Source organism: Balaenoptera musculus, chromosome 1 (genome assembly GCF_009873245.2).
Source record: "Balaenoptera musculus isolate JJ_BM4_2016_0621 chromosome 1, mBalMus1.pri.v3, whole genome shotgun sequence".
Classification (NCBI taxonomy): domain Eukaryota; kingdom Metazoa; phylum Chordata; class Mammalia; order Artiodactyla; family Balaenopteridae; genus Balaenoptera; species Balaenoptera musculus.
In genome coordinates this window covers 637,479-660,897 of record NC_045785.1, presented here as the reverse complement: position 1 = coordinate 660,897, position 23,419 = coordinate 637,479, and the positions used below count along the sequence as shown (strand labels likewise).

At 57.7% G+C, this 23,419-nt stretch overlaps 1 protein-coding gene across 5 annotated transcripts; it reads left to right on the top strand.

The window, feature by feature from the left end:
• The first annotated feature begins 1,233 nt into the window (after window positions 1-1,233).
• Window positions 1,234-22,297, top strand: NADK (NAD kinase). 5 transcript variants are annotated; one of them, XM_036864198.1, is made up of 12 exons: window positions 1,234-1,291; window positions 10,742-10,963; window positions 12,637-12,720; window positions 16,379-16,508; window positions 16,811-16,919; window positions 17,011-17,096; window positions 18,233-18,335; window positions 18,696-18,850; window positions 19,021-19,120; window positions 19,191-19,360; window positions 20,000-20,082; window positions 20,543-22,297. In XM_036864198.1, the coding sequence occupies exons 2-12, from the start codon at window positions 10,791-10,793 to the stop codon at window positions 20,721-20,723; spliced, it is 1,374 nt and encodes a 457-aa protein (XP_036720093.1). In that variant the 5' UTR covers window positions 1,234-1,291; window positions 10,742-10,790; the 3' UTR covers window positions 20,724-22,297. The 5 variants fall into 5 exon arrangements, with proteins under 5 accessions (XP_036720093.1, XP_036720103.1, XP_036720114.1 ...); XM_036864208.1 differs by having other exon boundaries at window positions 19,203-19,360; window positions 20,543-21,124; XM_036864219.1 differs by having other exon boundaries at window positions 18,238-18,335; window positions 20,543-20,731.
• Window positions 22,298-23,419: the final 1,122 nt, after the last annotated feature.

Sequence of the window (23,419 nt, the reverse complement as noted above, 5' to 3'; positions counted from 1 at the left end):
TGATAACCCCATGGCCCAGTGGTCCCAGGACAGCAGTGACAGGTGTCCTTTGCTGTGCCCAGCTGTGTTCCAGGTCTCTCAACACAGGGCCAGGAGTCCCGGCCAGAGAAAACTGTCAGCAGCAGGTATGGGGGTGGAGAAACCTAGAGACCAGGCTGCTGCAGAGGGCTCCGGTCCACACATGGCCTGAGCCAGGCGCTCTGTGTCCGGGAGGCCCCGGTGTAGAGAAGGAACGGTAGCTGGCAGCCGCCCGGGCTCATCCACAGTGGCCCTGCATCAGCTTATTCACAGACGCATCCCAGGAGCTAGGCACACCGTTGGGACACTTGACTCATTGCCGTGGTGGTGGGTAACGCGTCAATTCAGCACGCCTTGGGGGAACCCACCGTGCCTGGACATGGGGGCGCGGGGGCGCAGCTCCCCCTTGGCCCCCTTCCTCCCTCCCTCCTTTCTGGGTCCTCCAGTGAGGGGATGGGGGGAGGGAGGGAGAACAGTGTTGGCAAGTCACCCTCGAGGGGCCCCACTTGAGACGCCCGGCCCAGGGCCCCTCAGGTCCAGGTGGTGTGCGAGGACCCGCCGGGCTGCTTGGGGTGGGCGAGACCCACGAGGGCCGGGGCCGGGCCGGGGCCAGGCCGCTCCCTCCAGCTGTGCCGGCAGCCGAGGGTCGCCGCAGTTCTGTCGCAGCTGCTCACACCGAGTTTTGATTCCGAAAACACTTTCCTTCTAAGCAGAGCCACACCCTGGTAGTTACGGAGGCCGCGGGGGACGGTGTCACCACTGGCGACGGCTGCTGCCAGCCAACCTGACCCGCAGGATGGAGGGGCGATGGCGGATGGGGGCGGGGCCCGGGTCCAGCGAACGTGCTTGGGACACAGCGTGGTGAGTGGGAAACAGGGGTCCTGCGGGGGCCGACGCCCCTCCCCACCCGGCGGCCCCCAGCCCGGCACCCGTCCTTGCCCCCGCGCCCCACCCCCCAGGCCTCCACTCCGCCCCCAGCCCCGCCCCTAGTCCCGGCCCGGCGTCCGTGCGGGCCGCCCCAAGCGCGCGGGGCGGGGCGGACGCGGAGCGCTTGCGTATGGCGCCGGAGGCGCATGCGCGCGGCAGGCGGGGCGCGCGTGCGCACTGGCGGCGTGGCGGCATTGATGCTAGGCGGGCCGGCGCCGCGGGCCGGGTGGCCGTGGGGCAGGGGGCGGCCATGGGGCAGGGGGCGGCCGCGGCGCCGGGGACCGGCTAGCGACGGCGAGCGGCGGCGGGGCGGCGGGACCCGCGGGCTCAGCCCGGCGAGCGAACGGTGAGTGCGCGGCCCCTCGGCCCGGCCCGCCGCCCGCGGTCGTGGGGTCGTGGGGGCGGGGCTGGGGTCGCGGGGACGGGGGCTGCCCTGCCTACCGCGGGGTGTGGAGGGGGGAGGCACCGGCCGGCCGCCCCCTGCCCCGGGCGCCCGCGCAGGTGTCCGGGCGGCCGGACCTCGCCCCCCGCGTCCGCGCTGTGGGGCGGCTTGGCTGGTCCGGCCCTCACGCGGAGCGGTCAGTTAGGGGTCCGCGTCGCGTTATTTATCCTCGGAAGGCGCGTTTGCGCTCCGAGCCCAGCGCCCACCCGACGACCCCGGAACCCCTGGTCACTGCCTCCCCGTCTGGCGCGCTCTGGTCCTCGTGGGGGCCGCCTCGCCGCCGGGTGCGGGGCCTGAGCCGGGTGGTTCTCACTTCCTGCTGGACGGCGCGCTCGGCTCCGGCCGTGACCTTTGCTCCGCCGCGGGGACTCGCGGACCCGGACAGGCAGGTGCGGTAGCGCGGACGCCGGCCCCGGGCTTCAGGTGCTCCCGGGCCTGCCGTGCAGGTGGGCGTGGGGTGGGCTCGGCGGCGGCGCCCCGGGCGATCGCTGGGCGCTGGAGAGGAGGCCCCGGTAACCCGCAGGACTAAGGGGCGGGCGGTTCTTTACCGGGGGTGCTGCCCTTGTTACCGAACCCAGGTCCGGCTGCTTGCCGCTCGAAAGCCAATTCTCGAGAGACAGATGTTGGTAGGTAAGGAAAGTTTGCTTTATTTCGGAGGCCAGTAAAGTGGGGGGGCCGGGGAGGGCGGATGCCTGTCCAAGGGCCCTCCTCCCCCCCACAAAAAAGGGGGCAAGAGCTTTTATAGACAGAGGGAGGGGGCTACATGCAGAAACAATGCAGTCAGCTCTGACGGTCATCTTGAAGCTGGTCATCGGTGGCCTGACCAGCATCATCTCGATTGTTTTAGGTAGAGTTACTCTTCAGTTCTAGGGTCGGTTTGTTTCCATTTCCTTGAGGCCAGTGCCTGGTCCTCATATAGTTCACTTCTTCCACCTGGTGGGGTTTCAGTGTCTACAAGACGGCTCCCAGGGGAGGGCTCCGAATATTACCTATGGCCCTTAAGGGGGAACAGAGGTCCTTGACTTTGCTTAATGACTGCCCTATTATTTGGTCTTCTTTGACTGTTTTCCTCTGTTTCTGTATTTTCTCTCTTCTCTGATTAAACCTATTCTTTGGCTCAAGGTTTTCCGCAGACAAAAGGCAGGCTGAGGACACGGAGGGGCGGGGCGGGGCGGGGCAGGGGGGTTGGGAAAGGACCATAGCATCCTGCTCCGTTTCAATCCCCCTTTCCTTTGGTACTCCTCAGTCTTGGGGAGGGACGGGTACGGAACAGGAAGGGGAATAAGGTTTGGGGTAGAGAGGTTAGTCATCAACTTGGCAGGGGAGCTCGGGTTTAGTTCCATTTCTGTTTCAGTTTTCCCCAAGTGTTTGAGGGAATGGGGCGATGACCCCTCTTGGCTACTTCTTGCTGAAGTGGGGCATAGTCCTGCCTAATTTGGGGAATGGACACAGAATTGGAAATAACTTCAAGCTCTGTGCTTAGCATCAGTATTTTGTATTATGAGAACATTACCTCTCTCCTTGATGATTTTGTCATAGTACCTGGACAAGCATTTGAAAATTGGTAGACATTTTACAATGAAGATAATAATCAAAATGCATCTTCGTATTATTCTCTGAATGTATTGTTTCTTAATGGTTAAAGCAGATGTACAGTGTATGTTTAATAGGCCATAAACAGGCTGTTTTGGTTAGCCTAAAGTTCAAATGAAATCCTGTGTAAGCCAGAATGACTTCCCCATACCTCAGTATGTGAAAATTTCCTCCATCATTTTCCCCTTTTAATTGTAACTCTTTCCATAGAAAGCATTGATAGTCAATATATTTTTCCAACGTAGCCAGAGTGGATCAGTTGCCTGCTCTGGGTCCATTCATGTCCCTCGGTGCTAGGCCTCTTTTTGTTTATATATTTGCCTAGTTGTCCACAGTGGGGGAAAACGAATCAGATATCATGAACAGGCTCAGAAGTACGTTAATCGGGAAACGCTTTATAGGCCATACATCTTATCATTTATACCCAGTTCTCACACAAACATTGTACATGTGCTTTAAGCAGTAAACTTAGAGCCAGCATACACATCATGAGTAGTTATACTCTGTGACAACTTCACTGGACAATTTTTACCATCCTGAACATCGGGGTCAAAAGTATGGTTAGAAACAAAACATAGCTTTCCATCAGAATTTTTAAATTTTTTACTCAGTTCAACAGTAAGGTCTGAAAGTTATCAAATGTTTTCCATATAATTTAACATACCAAATAATCCTAATTAGTTTAGAAAAAATATTTTTCTCTTAACAGAGAGAAAACAAAATTTAGTCTTGTATCAGTTTACTGTTAATAACAAAATTCATTTACTTAATTAAATTTAGTCTAATCTTAATCCTAACAACATACAAAATTCTTTTCTCAAAGTTACTTTCTCACAAACATTTTATCACTTTTTGGATCCATACAAATTTGTCCTTTTTTTCCCATCCAACCAACTGTAAGACAAAATTATTGTCGTCATTTTTCCTCAACGAAAATATCTCCGTTCTTTATACTTTTCTTCTCCGACAACACATATCCTACTTGCTTTACACACTGAAATGCTTCCCTTATCATTTTTACACATTACAGTTTTTAACCCTTGAAAACCTTAACAAAACCAAGAAACAGGTAATTGAGCTGTTTGTTATATCAGTATTTTCTGATGGGCAAACTTAAGAACATATTCCATAACCTCTAAAAACATACACTTTTTCATAGCACAATTTCTCTTTAATGTGGTACAAGATGTGTGTTTAAGAAACCCAGACATCTTTAGTTTTCCTCTTAGTCTTGGCAAGAAGTCAGGAAGTAGGTAAATTGAGATTTGTTTGATTTGTAAGTGCTTACTTTTTTTTTTTTTTTTTTTTAATAAATTTATTCATTTATTTATTTATTTTGGCTATGTTGGGTCTTCGTTTCTGTGCGAGGGCTTTCTCTAGTTGCGGCGAGCGGGGGCCACTCTTCATCGCGGTGCGCGGGCCTCTCACTATTGCGGCCTCTCTTGTTGCGGAGCACAGGCTCCAGACGCGCAGGCTCAGTGATTGTGGTTCACGGGCCCAGTTGCTCCACGGCGTGTGGGATCTTCCCAGACCAGGGCTCGAACCCGTGTCCCCTGCATTGGCAGGCGGATTCTCAACCACTGCACCACCAGGGAAGCCCTACTTTTTCTTTTTAAGCCAATTAAATAGAGCTCTTTGCAAATTAACCAAAGACAAAGACACATATTGAGACATACATACATCCAGACAGAGATCTCATTGTTTCATCTTTTTACATTTCATGAATTAGGCATTGCAATTAAACTTATCAGTTTATGAGTAACAGTCCTAATAGTCAAATTTACACACTCAATTTTAAAAGGCTTGGGCTTCCCTGGTGGCGCAGTGGTTGAGAATCTGCCTGCCAATGCAGGGGACACGGGTTCGAGCCCTGGCCTGGGAAGATCCCACATGCCGCGGAGCAACTGGGCCCGTGAGCCACAGCTGCTGAGCCTGCGCGTCTGGAGCTTGTGCCCCGCAACAAGAGAGGCCACGACAGTGAGAGGCCTGCGCACCGCGATGAAGAGTGGCCCCCACTTGCCGCAACTAGAGAAAGCCCTCGCACAGAAACGAAGACCCAACACAGCCATAAAATAAATAAATAAAAAATAAAAATAAAAAAAAAAATTTTAAAAGGCTTTTTTATCCCCCTCCTTTTTTTTGTCTTGAAGTTTTACTAATTAACCCAAGGCTGAAGTCTCTGGCAAAGTGGGCTGTGTTTGTATTTCAAGGACACAAAAGAGTTAACTTCAAGTTTTTTCCTAGGCATATTTTTGGTCTCTCAGGGTCAGAATTCTGAAAACAGTATTTTATCAAGCTAGCTTTCTCTAACTGCGTATGCAAAAGAATCAGTTTGGGAATTTCAAAAGAGTTTCATCTTAACCAGTTTTCTTTGGAGTCTAAAGAATACTGTTGCCATACGTTGGTTAGAAAAAATCATCTTTCTTTTTCTTTGTCATAATTTCATAGATAAAAAATTGTTTTTAATGAATTGAGCCTGAATTTCCCATTTGACGTAAGACATCAAAGATACCAATCACATAGATGGGATACATGCTCACACACCAAAAGACAGATCTGTCGCAAATCCTCTTCAAAGGATGACCAGTATGGAATCCCAAACAAACACTTCCCCAACACAAACGGTCCTCCCTCAATGGTAGACAGACATCAGAACCAATTGGCAAAAATGCCCAAATAGCACTTAGCGCCCACAAATGGGAAGGTTGCCCGGGTGCACACCGGTGGACTTACCCGGCCTTGGAGCTGGTGAGCTCGTCCCAAACTCACGTTTCATTTCCACCAACCAAAAGCGAAAGTTGGCAGCCAGTGCTGAGCATGGGAGAAACAGGGAGGATTCCCGAAACAAATGGTTTCGGCAGCTGCTGGGAACGTCCCCTAAAATCCCCCTCGGGGCTGGCTAGCCACAAGCATCTGGCTCGTCGCGGCTTATCCCGGCGTGTTTGCCGTAGCCGGTGGCTCTACTCAGGGAGGCCCAGGGAAGGCAGACGCTGCGAGAGCACAGCCCCACCGAGAGCACGGCCCCACCGAGAGCACGGCCCCACCGAGAGCACGGCCCCACCGAGAGCACGGCCCCACCGAGCGCACGGCCCCACCGAGCGCACGGCCCCACCGAGAGCACGGCCCCACCGAGAGCACGGCCCCACCGAGAGCACGGCCCCACCGAGAGCACGGCCCCACCGTCGGGCGCCAGAATCTCTTACCGAACCCAGGTCCGGCTGCTCGCCGCTGGAAAGCCAGTTCTCGAGAGACAGGTGTTGGTAGAAAAGGAAAGGTTGCCTGTCCAAAGGCCGACCCCCCCCCCCCCCCCCCGCCACAGCCGGCAAGAGCTTTTATAGACAGAGGGAGGGGGCTGCATGCAGAAACAATGCAGTCAGCTCTGACGGTCATCTTGAAGCTGGTCATCGGTGGTCTGACCAGCGTCATCTCGATGTTTTAGGTAGAGTTACTCTTCAGTGCCAGGGTCGGTTTGTTGCCATTTCCTTGAGGCCAGTTCTCTGTGGCAGCTTATGTCTTGGCTACAGCCTGGTCCTCATACAGTTCACTTCTTCCACCTGGTGGGGTTTCAGTGTCTACAAGACGGCTCCCAGGGGAGGGCTCCGAATATTACCTGTGGCCCTTAAGGGGGAACAGAGGTCCTTGACTTTGCCTAATGACTGCCCTATTATTATTTGGTCTCCTTTGACTGTTTTCCTCTGTTCTGTATTGTCTCTCTTCTCTGATTAAACCTATTCTTTGGCTCAAGGTTTTCCACAGACAGAAGGCGGGCTGAGGACACGGTGGGGGGAGGACCATAGGGCCCTGTTCCGCTTCGCCCTCAGGTCGGGCTTCTCTGCGGGCCTGGCCCCGGCACGGGGCGGTCTGGGGTTGGTGCTGCCGGCTCGCCTCCTGACCCGTGACGGCACAGCTCCGAGTTCGTTGCGTGGGAACGGGCAGATGCGTGTGCAGACAGTTGGTGAAGAGGTGCCCGGGGGGCTGTGTGCGGCAGAGCCAGGAGCCCAGAGCGGCACAGGCCTGTGTTCCTCGTCGGCCCCGCCACCCTGGGGCCCCCTCGGGTCCCTGATTCTCCTCCTCGCGCGGCCGGGCTCTGCCGGTGTGTGCGCCCAGTTCTGTCATGTCCTTGCCGGCACGGACATCACTTACTGACGGGAGGAGGGCAGTGTAATAGGTGCCTCTCCGTGTTGATGAGTGGTGAGCTTTGCTTTGTCATTACTTCAACAGGCGCGTGTGGAGAGCTTGCAGCGGACACCGCGTTATTGTGTTTATATCCGTATGCGCGACTTCTGCTGGCTGGCGTCCCCACCTCTTTGGGAACTACTTTATGTCTGCATACTTTGTTATTATGCTCCAACACGTTTTTCCTATTAAAACTTCCCAATGCAGAAGTTTTTTAAAAATTAGATTTGTGCTGTCAGGAACTTCAGTGAGCTTGGATGGAGTTAAAATTTCATCCTTTTAAAATGTTAAAATAGCAAATAAACTTGGATTAAATGTGAGTCATGATTCGCCATTGTCACAAAATACACTGTGGATATAAATTTTAAAAGCTGGTTTTCATATTTAATATGATTACTTTATTATTTTTTTTAATTTATTTTATTTTATTTATTTTTGGCCGCGTTGGGTCTTTGTTGCTGCACGAGGGCTTTCTCTAGTTGCGGCGAGCGGGGGCTACTCTTCGTTGCGGTGCGCGGGCTTCTCATTGCGGTGGCTTCTCTTGTTGTGGAGCACGGGCTTCAGTAGTTGTGGCTCATAGGCTCTAGAGCGCAGGCTCAGTAGTTGTGGCGTAAGGGCTTAGTTGCTCCGCGGCATGTGGGATCTTCCCAGACCAGGGCTCGAACCCGTGTCCCCTGCACTGGCAGGTGGATTCTTAACCACTGCGCCACCAGGGAAGTCCCAATATGATTATAAGTTAGTTTATTACTTAGTCATCAAACTACTCTTTGTAAGTAAATATTAACAGCTCCTAGATAATTTGTAGTAGTTTTTGAATACATTTGCCTTTTGTGGTTTTGATTGGTTTATCCCTTTTTATTAACTGTTTGCTCTGAAATAACTATAGACTCACAGAAAGTTGTAAAAAATAGTACAGAGAAACTTCTGCACCCTTCCCCCTGCTTCCCAGTGTTATCCCCTCATCAACAGCACAATAATGTAAACACTGTTACCTGCATTACACCCCTTACTCAGCTTTCACCAGTTTTCCCCTTTGTGTACGTTTGCATAACCACCACCGCCAGTGCAGACTCAGAGCTGACCGTCATGCCAGGGGGCCCCACCAGGCCTCCTTGCACTCCCTGGCAACCAGTGATCTGTTCACGGTGCCATCATTTTGTCACTTCAAGAAAGTTGTGGAAGGGACTTCCCTGGCAGTCCAGTGGTTAGGACTCCGCACTTCCACTGCAGGGGGACTAAGATCCCGGTCTGGGAACTAAGACCCTGCATGCTGCGCGATGTGGCCAAAAACAAAAAAAAGAAAGTTGTGTAAATAGGAACGTTTATCATGTGGCCATATGAGATTGTCCTTCTTCGCCCCACAGAGGGCCCTGGGGTCACCCAGCCTGTTGCAGTGTCAGTGTCAGTGTCTGCTCCCTCTGATTGCTGGGTCTGCTCACCAGCTGGGGGACACTTGGGCTGTCTGCAGTGTTTGGCTGTCTCAGAAAAAGCTGCTGTGAACGTTCATGTGCAGGTTGTATGTGAACATCAGGTATTTCTCTGGGATAAATGCCCAGGTGCAGTTGCTGGGCTGCATATTTAGTTTTTATAAGAAAGTGTCAGACTTTTCCAGAGTATCTGAACCTTTCGTGTTCCCACAGCGACGTGTGAGTGGGCGTCTCTCTGCAACCTCTCCGGCTTTGAGTTATTTAGCCTTTCTGATTGGTGTGCAGTGACGTCTCATTGTGGTTTTGATTTAATTCCTAAGTGCTCATGATGTGGAGCGTCTTTTCACGTGCTTATTTACCCCGGGCGCATCCCCTGTGGTCCGTTCCTCTCTTTTGCCCATTTTCTAATCGGATTATCTGGTTTTTTACCAGACATTTTGAGATTTCTTTATATTTTATAGATACGAATCCTCTGTTGGATATCTAGTTTGAAAATATTTTCTCCCCATCTGTAGCTTGTTTGTTTTTTATACCCTCTTAACAGGGCCTTCCACAGAGCAAGTTTCTAATTTTAATAAAGCCCAGTTTATCAGGTTTTTTTGTTTTTTATGAACTGTGCTTTTTATATCATGTACAAAAAAAATTCTCTTTCGCCCTAGGTCCCCAAGACTTTCTCCTGTGTTTTACTTATTTATTTATTTTTGGCCACGCCGCACAGCTTGCGGGACCTTAGTTCCCCAACCAGGGAGCGAACCGCTGCCCTTGGCAGTGAAAGTGCGGACTCCTAACCACTGGACCACCAGGGAATTCCCTCTCCTGTGTTTTATTATAAAAGTTCTATAGTTTATGTTTTATATTTAACGTAATCCATTTTGATCCATTTTGAGTTAATTTTTGTTTCAGGTGTGAAGGTTAGGCTGAGGTTTACTTTGTTGTCTGTGGACGTAGAATGGCTCCAGCACCATCTGCTGAAAAGATTCTCTTTCCTTCATTGAATTGCTTGTGTGCGCTTGTCAGAAATCAGTTGAGCGTCCTTGTTCTGTTGGCCTGTGTCTGCCTGCGCCAGCGACACAGTCTTTTGATCGGCTTAGCTGTAGAGTCTTAAGTCAGAGAGCGACTCGTCTTCCTTTACGCTTCTTTTTACTTTTTTATTGTATTAGTTTTGGCTGTGATGGGTCTTCGTTTCTGTGCGAGGGCTTTCTCCAGTTGCGGCAAGCGGGGGCCACTCTTCATCGCGGTGCGCGGGCCTCTCACTATCGCGGCCTCTCTTGTTGCGGAGCACAGGCTCCAGACGCGCAGGCTCAGCAGTTGTGGCTCACGGGCCCAGCTGCTCCGCGGCATGTGGGATCTTCCCAGACCAGGGCTCGAACCCGTGTCCCCTGCATTGGCAGGCAGATTCTCAACCACTGCGCCACCAGGGAAGCGCCTCTTAGGCTTGTTTTATTCCTTTTTTAGCTTCATTGACTTAGGCCTTAGCTCATGACTCCTAATTCTCAAGGATTTCAGCACAGCTCAACGGGGGGCATGGACTTTGGGTTCATGCTTACCTTTTCGATGCACCGTCACGGTGGTTTTGATACCTGTTTTGAGCCCTCAGTTGGTTAGGAGAAAATTCAAACATTCCCCAGTGGTTGGAGGACTGTTGTTTTGTTTCTGCTTCCATCTTTTCCTGTTTTACTGTGTTGTGGTTAGAAGATGAGAGTATCTATCTTTACTAGTATTTAGAAGTTGAACTTTTCTTTGAGGACCAAGTACGTCGGTTTTGGCCAGTGTTTCATTGGCACTGGATTAAAGCGCAGGCTGTTTGCAGGACATGGAGTTCAGTGTGTGCCTGATGGTGGTCTTATCAAGTATATGTATCTGGATTTTCTGGGCCGAGAGGCATTTAAGACTGCACGATGGTGATTGCTCTCTCATGAAAGTGTGCACCCCCTGGCACATGGCCACACCCCAGCTTGGTAGACCCCTAGCTCTTCTGGATTCACTAAAAACCACAGGTAGATTCCCGAGTTCTTAAATATCTTTGGGATGGAAATAGACTATTTGCCAAGTCCTTTGGTAAGTTGGACATCAGTCATTTTTCCCCTGATAGGGCGGGTGTAGGTGTGTGTATACGTTGTTTTGTACACAGATATTTACTGTATTTTATTAAATCAAGGCTTCTGGGGTTTTCGGGCCGAAGTCCTCCTCGTCCATCAACTACAGAAATGGAACAAGAAAAAGTCCACGGGAGTGAGGAGCTGCGTGCAGAGGCGGCCTCCTACCGCTGCTCCGCGTGCCACGGGGACGAGGACTGGGGCCTGGGCCACCCCATCCGGGGCCGCGCCAAGTCCCGCAGCCTGTCGGCCGCGCCCGCCGTGGCCAGCACCCGCGAGTTCAGGTACCAGGCTTCCTCTGGGCCTGCGTGGGCGCTCAGACACGTGAGGGGTGGGCGCGCTCGCTGCCACAGCTCCCAGAGGGCCCCCCCCCGTGCCCACACACTGCGCAAGGTGGAGGCGCGAGGGTGGGGCCCATGTGCCGTCAGCGTCACCGGGGCCGCCCGCTGCAGCACCGGCTCTGGCACAGGCGTCGGGGTGCCGGGAGGGCTGCGGCAGTGCCGGCCTTAGCCATGAACGCCACCCGGGGTTTTGGGAGGAGCTGCCCGAGCCGGCACTGCCGCAGATGCAGGGGGCCCAGTGGGCAGTGGGCAGCCAGCTCCCAGCAGAAGCTTCCGTGCAGAGTCGTGTTGTCCTCCTGTGTTGGTGTCCCTGGCACTGCAGGGGGTGCGTCTCCGGGCGGGCGGCCTTGGCTGCTGGCTCTGTGGGGTGTCGCGCCCGAAAGGGCGTTGAACCTGGTGTGGGGGTAGCAGGTCAAAGGTGGCCTCCGCGTGTGGGTGTCTCCAGGAGGGGGGTTGGGGACGTGCAGCCACAGCCGCTGTCAAGGTTGAGTGGAACACTGACTTAGAAAAGCCTGGTCTAAACTGCATTTCCCAAAATCTTTTAGTCCCCAGAGGCCCCAGCCGTGGCTCGCAGCCGTTCCCTGCACGTTCTCAAGAGCCAGGGAGGGAGCCCTTGACCAGACTCGGGCTCTCCTGGGCTAGGCTGCCCTTCACGACACAGTAGAAAATCTGTTTTGTCTGCATTGGGATTTGGAGAGTTCTTTGAACCATGAGATGGGCAGTCAGAGACAAAAGCAAGTTTGCCATCTGTGTTTGGCTATCTTTGTGCCAGTAGTTTTGGTGCAGAAAGGGACCATGAGGGGACTTCCCTGGTGGTCCAGTGCTTAAGACTCCGCACTTGCACTGCAGGGGGTGCGGGTTCAATCCCTGGTCGGGGAACTAAGATCCTTCAAGCCACGTGGTGCGGCCAGAAAAGAACAAAAAAGAAAGGGACCGTGATGCCACTGGAGCTGGCACTCTGCGTGACGGTGGACACATCCACATGTCACCGTGGGGCGTCCACCTGGCTCCCAAGGGCTGGCGCTGGACCCTGAGGAGAGGACAGGGAGGGCCACCTGGTGGTGTTGTCCCCAGGACGTGTGCTGGCCACACTGCCCTGTGAGTCACCTTTCAGTTACTGGAAATGTTGGGTCACTCAAGTGCTATCAGTTTTTATTGACAGCACAACTCAGAATGAGTATTTTTGTTAGAATCTTAATCTGGATGACTTGGGGATAGTTGCTGAAGTCTTGATTCCCAAGCATAGACCCAAAAGCTTGTCTTCAAATAGACTTACCCAGACAAGAATTCAGATTCCCAGGCCCTTCCCCTGGGTTGAATCCCCTTGTTCTGGGGTGGGGCCTGGGCACCTGCACTGGTTTGGGGTCCTTGTTCTAAGGAGTATTTCTAAGTGTGCCCCCTCTAACGACTGCACGGACAGCGTGCAGTCCTCCAGCCAGAGCTCTGGGGATCAGGGCAGGGTCTTCCAGGACTGTCACATGGGTGCTGGGCAGATGACGGAGTTTACGTCGTTTGGATTAAAAATATTTTGGAGAGTCTAACACATTCTGTGCCTTGTCTACACGTGTGTGTCTTTCAGCCGACTGACGGCCCCTGCCCTGTGCCTCTCCCCACAGGAGGACCCGCTCGCTACACGGGCCATGCCCAGTGACCACTTTTGGACCAAAGGCCTGCGTGCTGCAGAACCCCCAGACCATCATGTGAGTCTTCTGGGCTGCTCCACTGGGCTGTTGTCCAGGGGCCACTGGACTGTGGGAGGTTCTGGCTCGGGGGGGCAGTGAGTGTGTCGGGCGGCTTCTGAGGCCCCAGGAGGCCACGCGGCGCCGTCTCCAACTCGCTCGGGGCGAGAGAGTGGGTGCGGCCTGCTCCTTGGGCGCAGTGGGTCAGAGGGGCCTCGACTCATATTTAGAGTTAATTTGTTTTTTACAAGAAAAACTCTAGGAGAGAAAAATAATGTATTTCATGCTAATGCATTTGTTGTGTCAAATATGTTTCTCTTAATTATTATTGAAATGCAGAGATGTCAGTTGGCATTTTTGAGAAGCCGAGTTTACTTGTTTGAGAGATAACCTGCCTTGCGGGCACAATTTTTTTTTTTTTTTTTCCTTTTCTTTTCTCTACGTAAGCTCTGTATTTTAGCGACAGCCTGAGGGCAGTGCAGCTTGGGGGCCCCTGGCCGTGCGGTGCTGGCTGAGAAACTGTTTAGAAGTGAAGCAGTTCGGGTTATTTCACTGGACACTTGAACCCAGCTCCCTTCTCTACCCGTCCAGCACCTCCTCCAGGTGCTGGAGGGTTCCAAAGAGGGGAAAGCTTTGCTCCTTTGCCCTGTGTCGTTTGTGTCTCAGGGGAGAAAACACTCAAATGGCTTCGTGGCCACAAGAGCTTTGTGTTGAAACAGCAGAATTCCAGGCCGGCACTGCCATTGTTCCTGGCGGTGGGCTCACACCGAGTGGGCCGTCTGTGCCCCCTCCTTCTGGGGAGCCATGGAGGGTTCACCTTCTGCGGGGCTCAGACCAAGGGCCCAGGTGGGCTTCTGCGACTCACCGTCTGGGGGGCCTTGCTCCCTGCAGCCGTCTGCCCGTTCTCAGCGCTGGCCCAGTGGGCGGACGGTGCCGGGCCCCCGGGAGCTGCTGTGCTGTGTGGACCCTGGTGACCCAAGGGCGGCCTGGGCACAGGGGTAACTGGTGTCAGTGCCTCTACCGTCCAGGTGCTGCCCTGGCTCTCTAGTCGCTGCTGCGGGACGCGGACGGGTGCCCCACGTTTGCACTCCGCTCAGCATCCACACTGGTAACCAGCCCCCCGGGTGCCCCACGCCCTGCTGCGTGCACTGCCCCAGACTGCCCTGCCTTGACCTTTCACCGCTGCCCGGGGGCCCCTCCCTGCCCTCCCTGGTCTTGGCAGTGCCGCTCCCTCCTCGTCACTCACAGCTCAGCATAAGCGCCGCCCTGGGTGGCCTCTGACCATTCAGCCTTGATTGGCTGTCACCTGCTCCCAGCCCAGCCCATGTCACAGGTGTGTGTGTGTTTTGGCCTCGTGAACCTCGGGTGGGGTCTCGGGATGGCATCTGAGCTGCTCCCCGAGGTCAGGTGGGATCGTGGGGAGGGGTGCTCCGAGCGGAACGGCAGGTGCTCCAGAAGCGTCTCCGAGGCCCTGCGCCCGGCACAGTCCTGTGGGCTGCCTGCCCTGGGAGGACAGGACTCCACTTCCCCATCTTGTCCCTGGCCCTCCCAACACCGTGGCTGGTGGGGCAGGGATTGTGTGCTAACCTGACTTTCCCCTGATGCTGAAAAGGAACATACTGTAGAGGAGTTGACTGCAAGAGATTTACTTCCTACTTTATTCTCTCAGACCTCACCATGAATGTGTGTTTTCTATTATGTTGAAACATGTGGAATTGCCAACATCTGACGCCTTTGGCTTTTGAGACAGGGCTCAGCTGGGTCCCCCGCTGAGCCGTCAGGCATTCCCTGCCTCCCGTCCAGCCCCCATAGCCTCTGTGCCAGGGAGGGGCCGGCACCGCTCTGTGCAGTGATCCAACAGGAAGTGACCAGTTGGTACCCGAGACGAGCCGGTGGTGCTGCGGTGGCTCTGGCTGGGCGCGGCTGAGTCTCGGGTCTTGAAGGGCCGTGCGTCCGGCCCACCTGGTCAGTGGCTGGGGGGCTTCGTCATCCACCTCGGCGGCCAGGCGGACTCCCGCCGACCCACCTGCCCTCCCTCCAGGCCCGGGGCCAGGTGGAGTGACAAGAGGCCCCGCGAGTGCCCGCCCCTCCGCCTGCGGGCCCCTCCCACGGGCCAAGCCGGTTCCGCAGCCCAGCGCTGTTGTCTGTGGCTGGACGGGGCTGAACGGGGCCCATCCTGACCGCCCAGGACAGCAGAGCTTGGCGGCCAGCCTGTGAAGAGCAGGCGTCTGAGGTCTGGTCTCTTTGCTGTTAAAGGCGATTAGACGAGGATGGTGTGAACAGTCAAGAAGAGCAAGTACAGTTTGTTGGGTTTGATTTTTCATTTTAGGAAGTTCTCTTGACTTGCTGTTTTATACAGCCTTTAACAAGTTACAGTGTGTTTTGCTTTCAGTTTTGAGGGTACAGCAAGCAGGGTTCTGGTGCAGTTGCACATTTGGGGAGTCTGGTGGGGTGCTGGTTTGCGTGGCACTCCTGCTGTTAGTCAAGCGTGACCGAGATGCTGGGCGCCGAGCACTGCCCTCCGCTGAGCCGCGTGTGTGACCCGGGCTGGTGGAAACTGGCAGAGGAGGTCATGAGTGACCCCTGCCCTCGCAGAAATGCCTGGGAAGGGTGAGTGATGGTCAGGCAGTCACAGCCTGGGGCCAGGGACCCACTGCTCTTTTAATGGTTCACGTCATGGTTTGGAGAGTTGCTGGTGGAGTCGTCAGGTTTTCAGGGAGGCCGCGGCCACAAGGCGTGACCTGGAGCAGGTGTCTTGACCGGGGAACTTGCATCAGAAGGGAAGTCGTTGGCTGCAGCCTTCAGGACTGTTTCCCAACAGGCGGAGGGGTGTGCTGCCAGGCCGGGCGGGTGCCTACCGGGCGCCCACAGCGGTCGGAGTCCTGGCGGGGCTCGGCCTCGGGACCCCCGCCCCTCCAGGAGGACCTGCTGCCCGCGGACCGTGCCAGCCCTCCAGCGCTAGGGGCCAAGGCCGAGCGCCACAGGACTTGCAGGGCTGTCGTTGGCAGGCAGGCCCAGCTGACTTTTTTTGGTTTTTGCTTTTATTATTTGAGCAGGTTTAGGTTCCCAGCAGTGAGGAGAAGGTACAGAGATTTCTCATGCCCGCCCCCCCGCCCCCCGAGCCAGCCCCTCATCGACATCCTCGCAGAGGGTGCGTTTGTTACACATGATGAACCTGTACTGACACATCGTGTCACCCACAGTCCCTAGTTGACACCAGGGTCCCTCCATGCGGTGCGTCCTGTGCTTTGGACAGACGTGCGACGACACGTGCCCACCGTTGAAATCTCCAGAGCAGTCTCACTGCCCCAAATCCTGCCATTGACTTTAAAACCGGATGGCTTTGAACTGTGAAAGTTAACGGTCACCTGAGTTGCTCACACAGTGGTGTGGACGTGGGGCTGTGCCCCCCTTACGAGCCAGCAGGAGGCCCGGGTCCCCCGGGACAGAGTCCCCATCGGCGGGCCCGGGTGCGCGTGGGGTTTCCTCTGCGGCAGGTCCCCGAGTGAGCCTTGTTCCAAAGGAGCCGCGGGCAGGGGTGCAGTCGGGCAGCCAGAGGGAGGACACTGCTCTGAGAGCACCAAGCCCCCGCCCCAGCTCAGGGACCGGCCGCGCTGGTGCAGGAGACACACCCTGGGGACGGGCCAGGGCCAGTGCGAACGTGCGTCTCCCCTCAAAGGCACATCCAGGACCCTGCCAGCCAGCGGCTGACATGGAGCAAGTCCCCAAAGAGCGTCCTTGTCATCAAGAAGATCCGGGACGCCAGCCTGCTCCAGCCCTTCAAGGAGCTCTGCGTGTACCTGATGGAGGTGAGCAGGGGCGACCACGGGGTTGGGGTCAGAGCCGGCTCCCGCCCGGGGTTCCAGGGCTCTGATCCTGGGGCTGCTCAAGTCAGGAGGCTCTGTAACCCAGCGTCACCGAGCCTCCAGCAGCGCAGCAGCGTGTGGAGTGAAAAAACGGTTGCACTTTGCCCCCGAGACAGAGCTGCCGCCGCCCACCCCCCACCCAGCATCGTACAGGGCCCAGCAAGCCAGGAAGGAGGCTTCGTGAAGACCGGCCCGCCCTGACCTGGCTCTTACCGGCAGGGCTGACTCACCCATGTCCCTTCTAGGAGAACAACATGATCGTGTACGTGGAGAAGAAGGTTCTGGAGGACCCTGCCATCGTGAGCGATGACCGCTTTGGGCCAGTGAAGAGGAAGTTCTGCACCTTCAGAGAAGGCGAGTTGTCCCGTGGGGCCTCGCGCAGGCGGCCGTGCCCGGCAGCCTCGGGGGTGCTTGACGGCTCCTCTGTGTCCGCCGTGTGTTCTAGATTACGATGACATCTCCAACCAGATTGATCTCATCGTTTGCCTGGGAGGAGACGGGACCCTGCTCTACGCCTCGTCGCTCTTCCAGGTGAGGCCCCCGCATGCCGCCTGGGGACGGCGAGGGGAGGCGCGACAGAGCAAGTTTGCAAACGATACCAAATGCTGCATCTGCCGTCCGGTGCTAGACACTGTGACAGGCCAGGCGTTTCCACGCACCTCGAGGCGCTGGTGCAGACGGTGCACCGGAGAGGGGGGCCTGAGGGCGGGGCTGGCACGCGGGGCTGGGGCGGGGCATCCCCCGGAGGAGCTGGCATATGGGGCCGAGTTGGTGGACGAACGTCCGGGGCAGGTGAGAGCAGTGGCTGCAGGCCGAGTGTCCGGGGGATCGGGGGAGCACCGTGGAGGCTCCAGACCACCAGGGTCTGCCCGGGAGCCCACCCTCACGCTCCTCAAGGCAGGGCCCCTGGAGGGACCCGGCCGAGGTGTGTTAGAAGGTCAGGTGTGGCCTCCAGAGAGCGGCCTGGAAGTGGGCAGGGCAGCCAGCAGGGAAGGAGGGTAGGGCCCAGTGGGGCCTGGGGCCTCACATCAAACGGTGTGAACCCACTGAGGCTGGAAGGCCGCAGCGTTCGTGGCCGGCAGAGGATGAGGGCGAGGGTCCTGGGGCTGTTCCGCCTCCGCAGAGCTGCCCCTTCTTCCTCACCTCCCACTGGGGGAGCCCCTCCTCACCCGCCCGCTCCTCCCTCCTCAGCGGAAGCGGTGCTCAGGGGCTGCAGTGCAGCCCTGTTAGGGTCCCCGAGGCCCATCCTAGGCCCTCTGCCCCTGGCTGCCCCGACTCCTCTCCAGCGGGTCTGTCGAGGTCTCCCCGCCCTCCCGCCTGCTGGGCGTGGTCTCCGTGTGACAGGGCCCCGCGTCCTGCCCCCAGCGCTCCTTCCTGCCTCCCGTGGCCGGTGGGCTGGTCTGTCCCGCCGCCTCCGTTTCTCATCAGCTGCCCACACCGCTCTTCCCCTGGCCTCCCTGACTCCTCGCGGGCCATGAGCGGTCACCCCGAGTAGCCCTGCCCCACTGCAGCACGGCAGCCCCGCCGAGCACACCAGGCACCGACCCTGCACTCCTGTGCCCGCCCCTCCCGGGGGTGGTTGGGGTGGGGTTCCTCCGGGCTGGGGATGGCTCGGGTGGCTTTCGAGTGGGCTGGCCAGCTGAGCGACCTGCCTCGTTGGCTCACAGGGCAGCGTGCCTCCGGTCATGGCGTTCCACCTGGGCTCCCTGGGCTTCCTGACCCCCTTCAACTTCGAGAACTTTCAGTCCCAAGTTACTCAGGTGATACAGGGTGAGTCAGAATGTTCCAGAACCCACAAGCAGTTCTGCACGTGGGATCGTCTTATGTGATTTGGGGGCTTCTTTAACAAGGCAAAGAGCACCACTTGAGTGTTTCGGGATTCAGAGAATTCTAAATTTTGAACGAGTCAGACATTTTTTCTTAACAGTGAGAAGTTTGAGCTGATCACGGGTTTAGGCTACCGTATGTGTCGAGTAGCAGTGAATTGATTTTCACAGAAGCACAGGGTGTTGCCCTCCATTTGGGAGAAGAAAGGGAGGGTCCCTGGTCGATGGGAGGGTCTCTTTTCCTGCAGTACCACTACCCCCATCCCTGCTGACCTCCCTGGGTGTGACCCCTGCTGGCCCCCAGGGAACGCAGCTGTTGTTCTCCGGAGCCGGCTGAAGGTCAGGGTCGTGAAGGAGCTCCGAGGGAAGAAGGTGGCCGTCCCCAACGGAATCAGCGAGAACGGGGTGCTGGCCGCGGCCCTGGACGCAGAGGTTGGGAAGCAGGTCATGCAGTACCAGGTCTGTGGGCCTGTCCCCCACAGGGCTCAGGGCCTCGCCCTCGGGCAGGGGGTACAGGGTGGCGGCTTTGGGCTGGACAACCCCCAGCCCTGTCCTCGGGACCTTCCAGGGAGCCCAGGAGCAGCTCGGTGCTGCCCGGCCCCCTCAGCTTGCGGTGGCCTCACCCCCAGGTCTTAAACGAGGTGGTGATCGACAGAGGCCCATCCTCATACCTGTCCAACGTGGACGTCTACCTGGATGGGCACCTCATCACCACGGTGCAGGGCGACGGTAGGTGGGCGTCAGGCCTGCCTGGGGGCTGCACGCGGGGTGGGGGCGGGCGCTTGACCGTGACCCTCAGCCTGTCCCGCAGGCGTGATCGTCTCCACCCCAACGGGCAGCACGGCGTACGCAGCCGCCGCCGGGGCCTCCATGATCCACCCCAACGTGCCGGCCATCATGATCACGCCCATCTGCCCCCACTCGCTATCCTTCCGGCCCATCGTGGTTCCTGCGGGGGTCGAGCTGAAGGTCAGAGCCCACCCCCCGCCCTTGTCGGTTGGAGCCAGTGCGGGGCCTGCGGTGCTGACCTCCCGCCTTGCTGGGTGCTGGAGGGGCTTTGTCCTTCCTGGTCTCTGTCGTGTGGCCTGCGCCCCCAGGGGTCCGGTTGGCGGGGGTGGTGCTGAGAGCCAGGCCAGCCCTTCAGGTGGGCCCTCAGCCTGAGTGGGTGGGGACAGTCCTTGCTGGAGGGGATGGGGGCCAGCAGGTGAGGAACGGCCGCTGCCCGGCGTGTCCCCCACGGCACGTCCTGGCGTCTGACTGGCCCTGCCGCCCTTCCACATCCACATCCACTCTTCTTTCCCTGCCCCTTGCCCCCCACTGCAGGCCACCCCTGGACCAGTGAGTCCCTGGTGTGAGCCCTGGTGGGTGGGGCTGCGTCTGCTAGACGCAGAGAGCTGGTGGGGGGGGGCGGTGCTAGAGCCAGGCCCCTGGGGCTGGGGTCAGCACAACGCAAGTTAATGTTTTCACAGCCTGGAACTGACCTTGGCACGTGGTGGGCATTGGGGGTGCCCGTGAGGTTCCTCCTGGCCAGTGCTGTCCCCCTGGGGTAGGGTCCACGGCGCTCAGCTGCGCTCAGGTAGCCCACACCTGTCCTGCTTGACCCGTCAGATCATGCTGTCACCGGAAGCAAGGAACACTGTGTGGGTGTCCTTCGATGGACGAAAGAGACAGGAGGTCCGCCACGGAGACAGGTGTGTGGGCCACGGGGCTGCAGCGGGTGGGGCAGGTGGGCTGAGGGCCCGTCCCTGGTTCTCGAGAGATCGTGTCACGGATCTGTGCCTGGGGTGACGGCGCCCTGCCAGCCGTTCCCACCACTTATCCTTCCGCCACCCTGCTCCTTGGGGTCCCTCTGTGGACCTGGGTGCGTCGAGGGGGTCCCTGGTTCTGTCCTGGGGGGCACAAGAGCACCACTGAGCCCCCAGTTCCTGGCTGTTCTCAGGACCAGACCGGAAAGCGACAAGGTGCCCAGGCCCCCAGGGCACTGTAGGACCTGGGGCCAGGCTTTGCAGCAGGTGGCGTGAGCAGAGCTGAGACGGTCCCCGGCCGGACCAGGGAGGGGTCTTGCTCTGAGGGGAGGGGTCTTGCTCTGGGGGGACGGGCCGGGTGCTCGGCGGCTCTAGGAGGGGCCACGTTGCATCTCTCCTGTTTCAGCATCAGCATCACTACCTCTCGCTACCCGCTCCCCTCCATCTGTGTCCGCGACCCTGTGAGTGACTGGTTTGAGAGCCTGGCACAGTGTCTGCACTGGAACGTGCGGAAGAAGCAAGCCCACTTCCCAGAGGACGAGGAGGACGCGGACGAGGAGGCTGGGGCGGGGCGGGCGGGGAGCTAGGCCTACGGTCCTGCCGTCTGCGCTCGGGACGGGCGGACCGGAACGCGCGCCGTGAGCGTCACGGGCCCAGCGCCAGTGGCAGGTGTCGCGCCACTTGTCTGGCCAGAGGAAGGGCCTGCAGTCTGCCTTTTGTCGACCAGATCAGCTGTTTTTAACGTTTTAAATCTGACTTTCCTGCATTTCTAAACAAGTGAGCAGACCGGGAGCCCTGAGGTCAGCCCAGGCGCACCCACCCTGCGTGTGGTCAGAGCCCGGCCCCAGGCAGGGACGGCCGAGCCTGGTGGGTTCCTTGTAATTCCTTGTCAGGAAACTTCCATAAATCAGTCTACTGAAATTCAGAGGGGATCAGAATGAATGGGTCTATCCTATGGTCTTGAAAATAAATGTCTCACGGCCAAAAATCTTCCTTCAGCTCCCACGACTTCCCCTGAAGCCACTTGGGGGGACGCTTCTGCTGAGAGCAGGTTGGCTGCCAGGACAGATGGGTCCCCAGGCCCCGGTCTCCTTCCCCGCTGCAGGGTGACCGGCACTGGCGGGGCGAGGGCTCAGACCGCACACATTCCTCGGGAAGCAGGGACGCACCTCCCCACCCTGGAAGGTGTTCTCAATCCTGTGTCTACTTTTTAGAGATTCTTTTAAACTTTCTGAAAGTGCTTACGTACAGATTTTGTCGTGTATACTTTGAGATTTCGGCGGGAAGGGAGTTTGTGCTGTGAAGTGGGACCATTCTGTGCAGCCCGCGTGACCACCCAGAGAGTTGGGCGACTCTTGCTCAGAGCGCCTGGCGTGCGGCGGGCGGGGAAGGTGTCGCTGCTGCTCTTGCTTCTCCCCGGGGGCCTGGCTTCGAGGGCACGCTCGTCGTTCCAGCCCCCGCGCCTCCATCGCCGGCTGCCTGGGGCTGGGCCCGCCTGGAGTCTGGTGGGAGCTGTGGCTCGCGGGGGGCGTGTGGCCCTGACCCCGCTTACTGTCGCCTAACGGGCTTCCTATTTTTGAGTAACTGATTTCTCTCTGAGTTGCATTTTCTCCTGTTAAATTGGCCAGAACAGAAGGGATGGGGGCCTGTCATTTCTTGGACTCCCTTCGGGAGGGACAGGGGCTGGGGGGCGCTGTACTTTGCCCGCTTGGAGGGTCACGGGCCGATGGAAAGGCATCCGGGGTCTCCAGGGCGGGCCCTGCGGCCTGAGCACCGTGGCCGCCATCCGTGTGTGTGTATCAAGTGCTGTCGCCCCACGTGCCCATCCGGGCAGCTCAGCCGGTGCTGGGCACGGAGGTCGGTTCCCACCCTCTGCCCGCGAGCTCGGGCACAGCGGGCGGCCCGCCCAGCCTCCCATGGGCTGAGGGGGTGACACTCCCAGCTTTAGGTCCAGAAGAGAGTGGCATTCAGAACGCAGGTTACTCGTTCAGACAACAGAGCCAGTGTAGACCAAGCCCTGAAGTGTGACAGGGAATGACCTAGGAAACTTTGGGTTTTTGAAGTCAATTCTTAATGTTTCATATTGTTAATATCTTGAAAATTTGTTAAATGTTGAAAGCCTTATTACTATTTTCAGATCCTTTCAATAAACAGGCTTGTTTAAAAAGTTGGGTCGAGTGACAACTTTATTTGGTTCTTTGTAACCAACACCAAGATGCTGAGGCGGGTAGACCGGGCTTGGGGAGTCCAGATGCGCTGAGCCTGCCTTTGGCACACCCGTGGGTAGGGGGTTGCGCTCCAGCAGCCCCCCCCCCCCCGCCCTGGTCACGTCCTGTCCCGAGTGCTCTGGGGTCGGGCTTCGGAGCGGGTCCTGCAGAGGCCGGTGGGGCGCGTGGCCCGGCCTGGAGCTCCTGCCTCCCTCCTCCCCTGCCGCCCGCTCTGGCTCTGGGCCTCCCTCCCTCCCTCCCAGGCCTGGGCAGAGGTGGGGCCAGGCTCTGCCAGGAGCCAGAGCACGTGCCAGACACAGCCTTGTGGGCCGGAGCCTGGCAAGAGACGGGACGAGCGCCCCTGCGAGCACTGCTGCGAGGCCACCGCGGTGGACGCCCCCCGGGCAGCGGAGCGGCCCCCGCCCTGCCCGTCGGGATCTAGGCGCACGTGTGGGCGCGGCCCCTTCCTGCCTGGGCGTCTTGGCGGCTGGGAGGCATCTGCTGTCCCTCCGCTGTGGGGCTGGGTGGGCAGCGTGTCTGCTGGGAGGTGGCTGCGGCCGCGGTCAGTTGCACGGGCGGCAGGGCAGGGCGGGGGCGCTGCTGGGGCCCGAGGTTCTCCGAACTCGAGGTGGCCGTGCACGGACCCCAAGCTAGGCCCTGTTGCTCCAGGAACAGAGTGTCTGTCTACTTGAGGGCAGGGGTCAGCCCGGCCAGCTGGGGTCTCTGGGCCAGAGGGGCAGGCTCACCGTGGACAGAGACACTGCCCACAGGATCGCACTCCTTGGCAAAGGCTGTGGACCCCTGAACCTTGACCTTCTGGGCTTTGTGGAGCACACTGAAGGGGATGGGGAGCCCAGGTCCCAGAGGCCACAGGACGGGGGACCCAAGACGTCTCCTGACCTGGCCGGTGGGGCATTTCTGTGGGCTCCGGCCTGAGGTCCCTCGAAGCTTCTGGTCTTCAGGGCAGTGGCCTTGGAAACCTCTTCTGGCCTTTCCTGGCCTGTGTCTGAGCAGCGCCAGGGCCAGACCTCACCCAAGGCCTCAGCGCTGGGCGCCCACCCAGCTGGCCTCCCCTC

Excerpts from the sequence above, each read along its gene's own strand:
- NADK (XM_036864198.1), top strand. The coding sequence starts at position 10,791 with ATGGAACAAGAAAAAGTCCACGGGAGTGAGGAGCTGCGTGCAGAGGCG. Across the intron at positions 10,964-12,636 it reads GCCAGCACCCGCGAGTTCAG|GAGGACCCGCTCGCTACACG; the intron begins GTACCAGGCTTC and ends CTCTCCCCACAG. Across the intron at positions 18,851-19,020 it reads AGCAGGTCATGCAGTACCAG|GTCTTAAACGAGGTGGTGAT; the intron begins GTCTGTGGGCCT and ends CCTCACCCCCAG.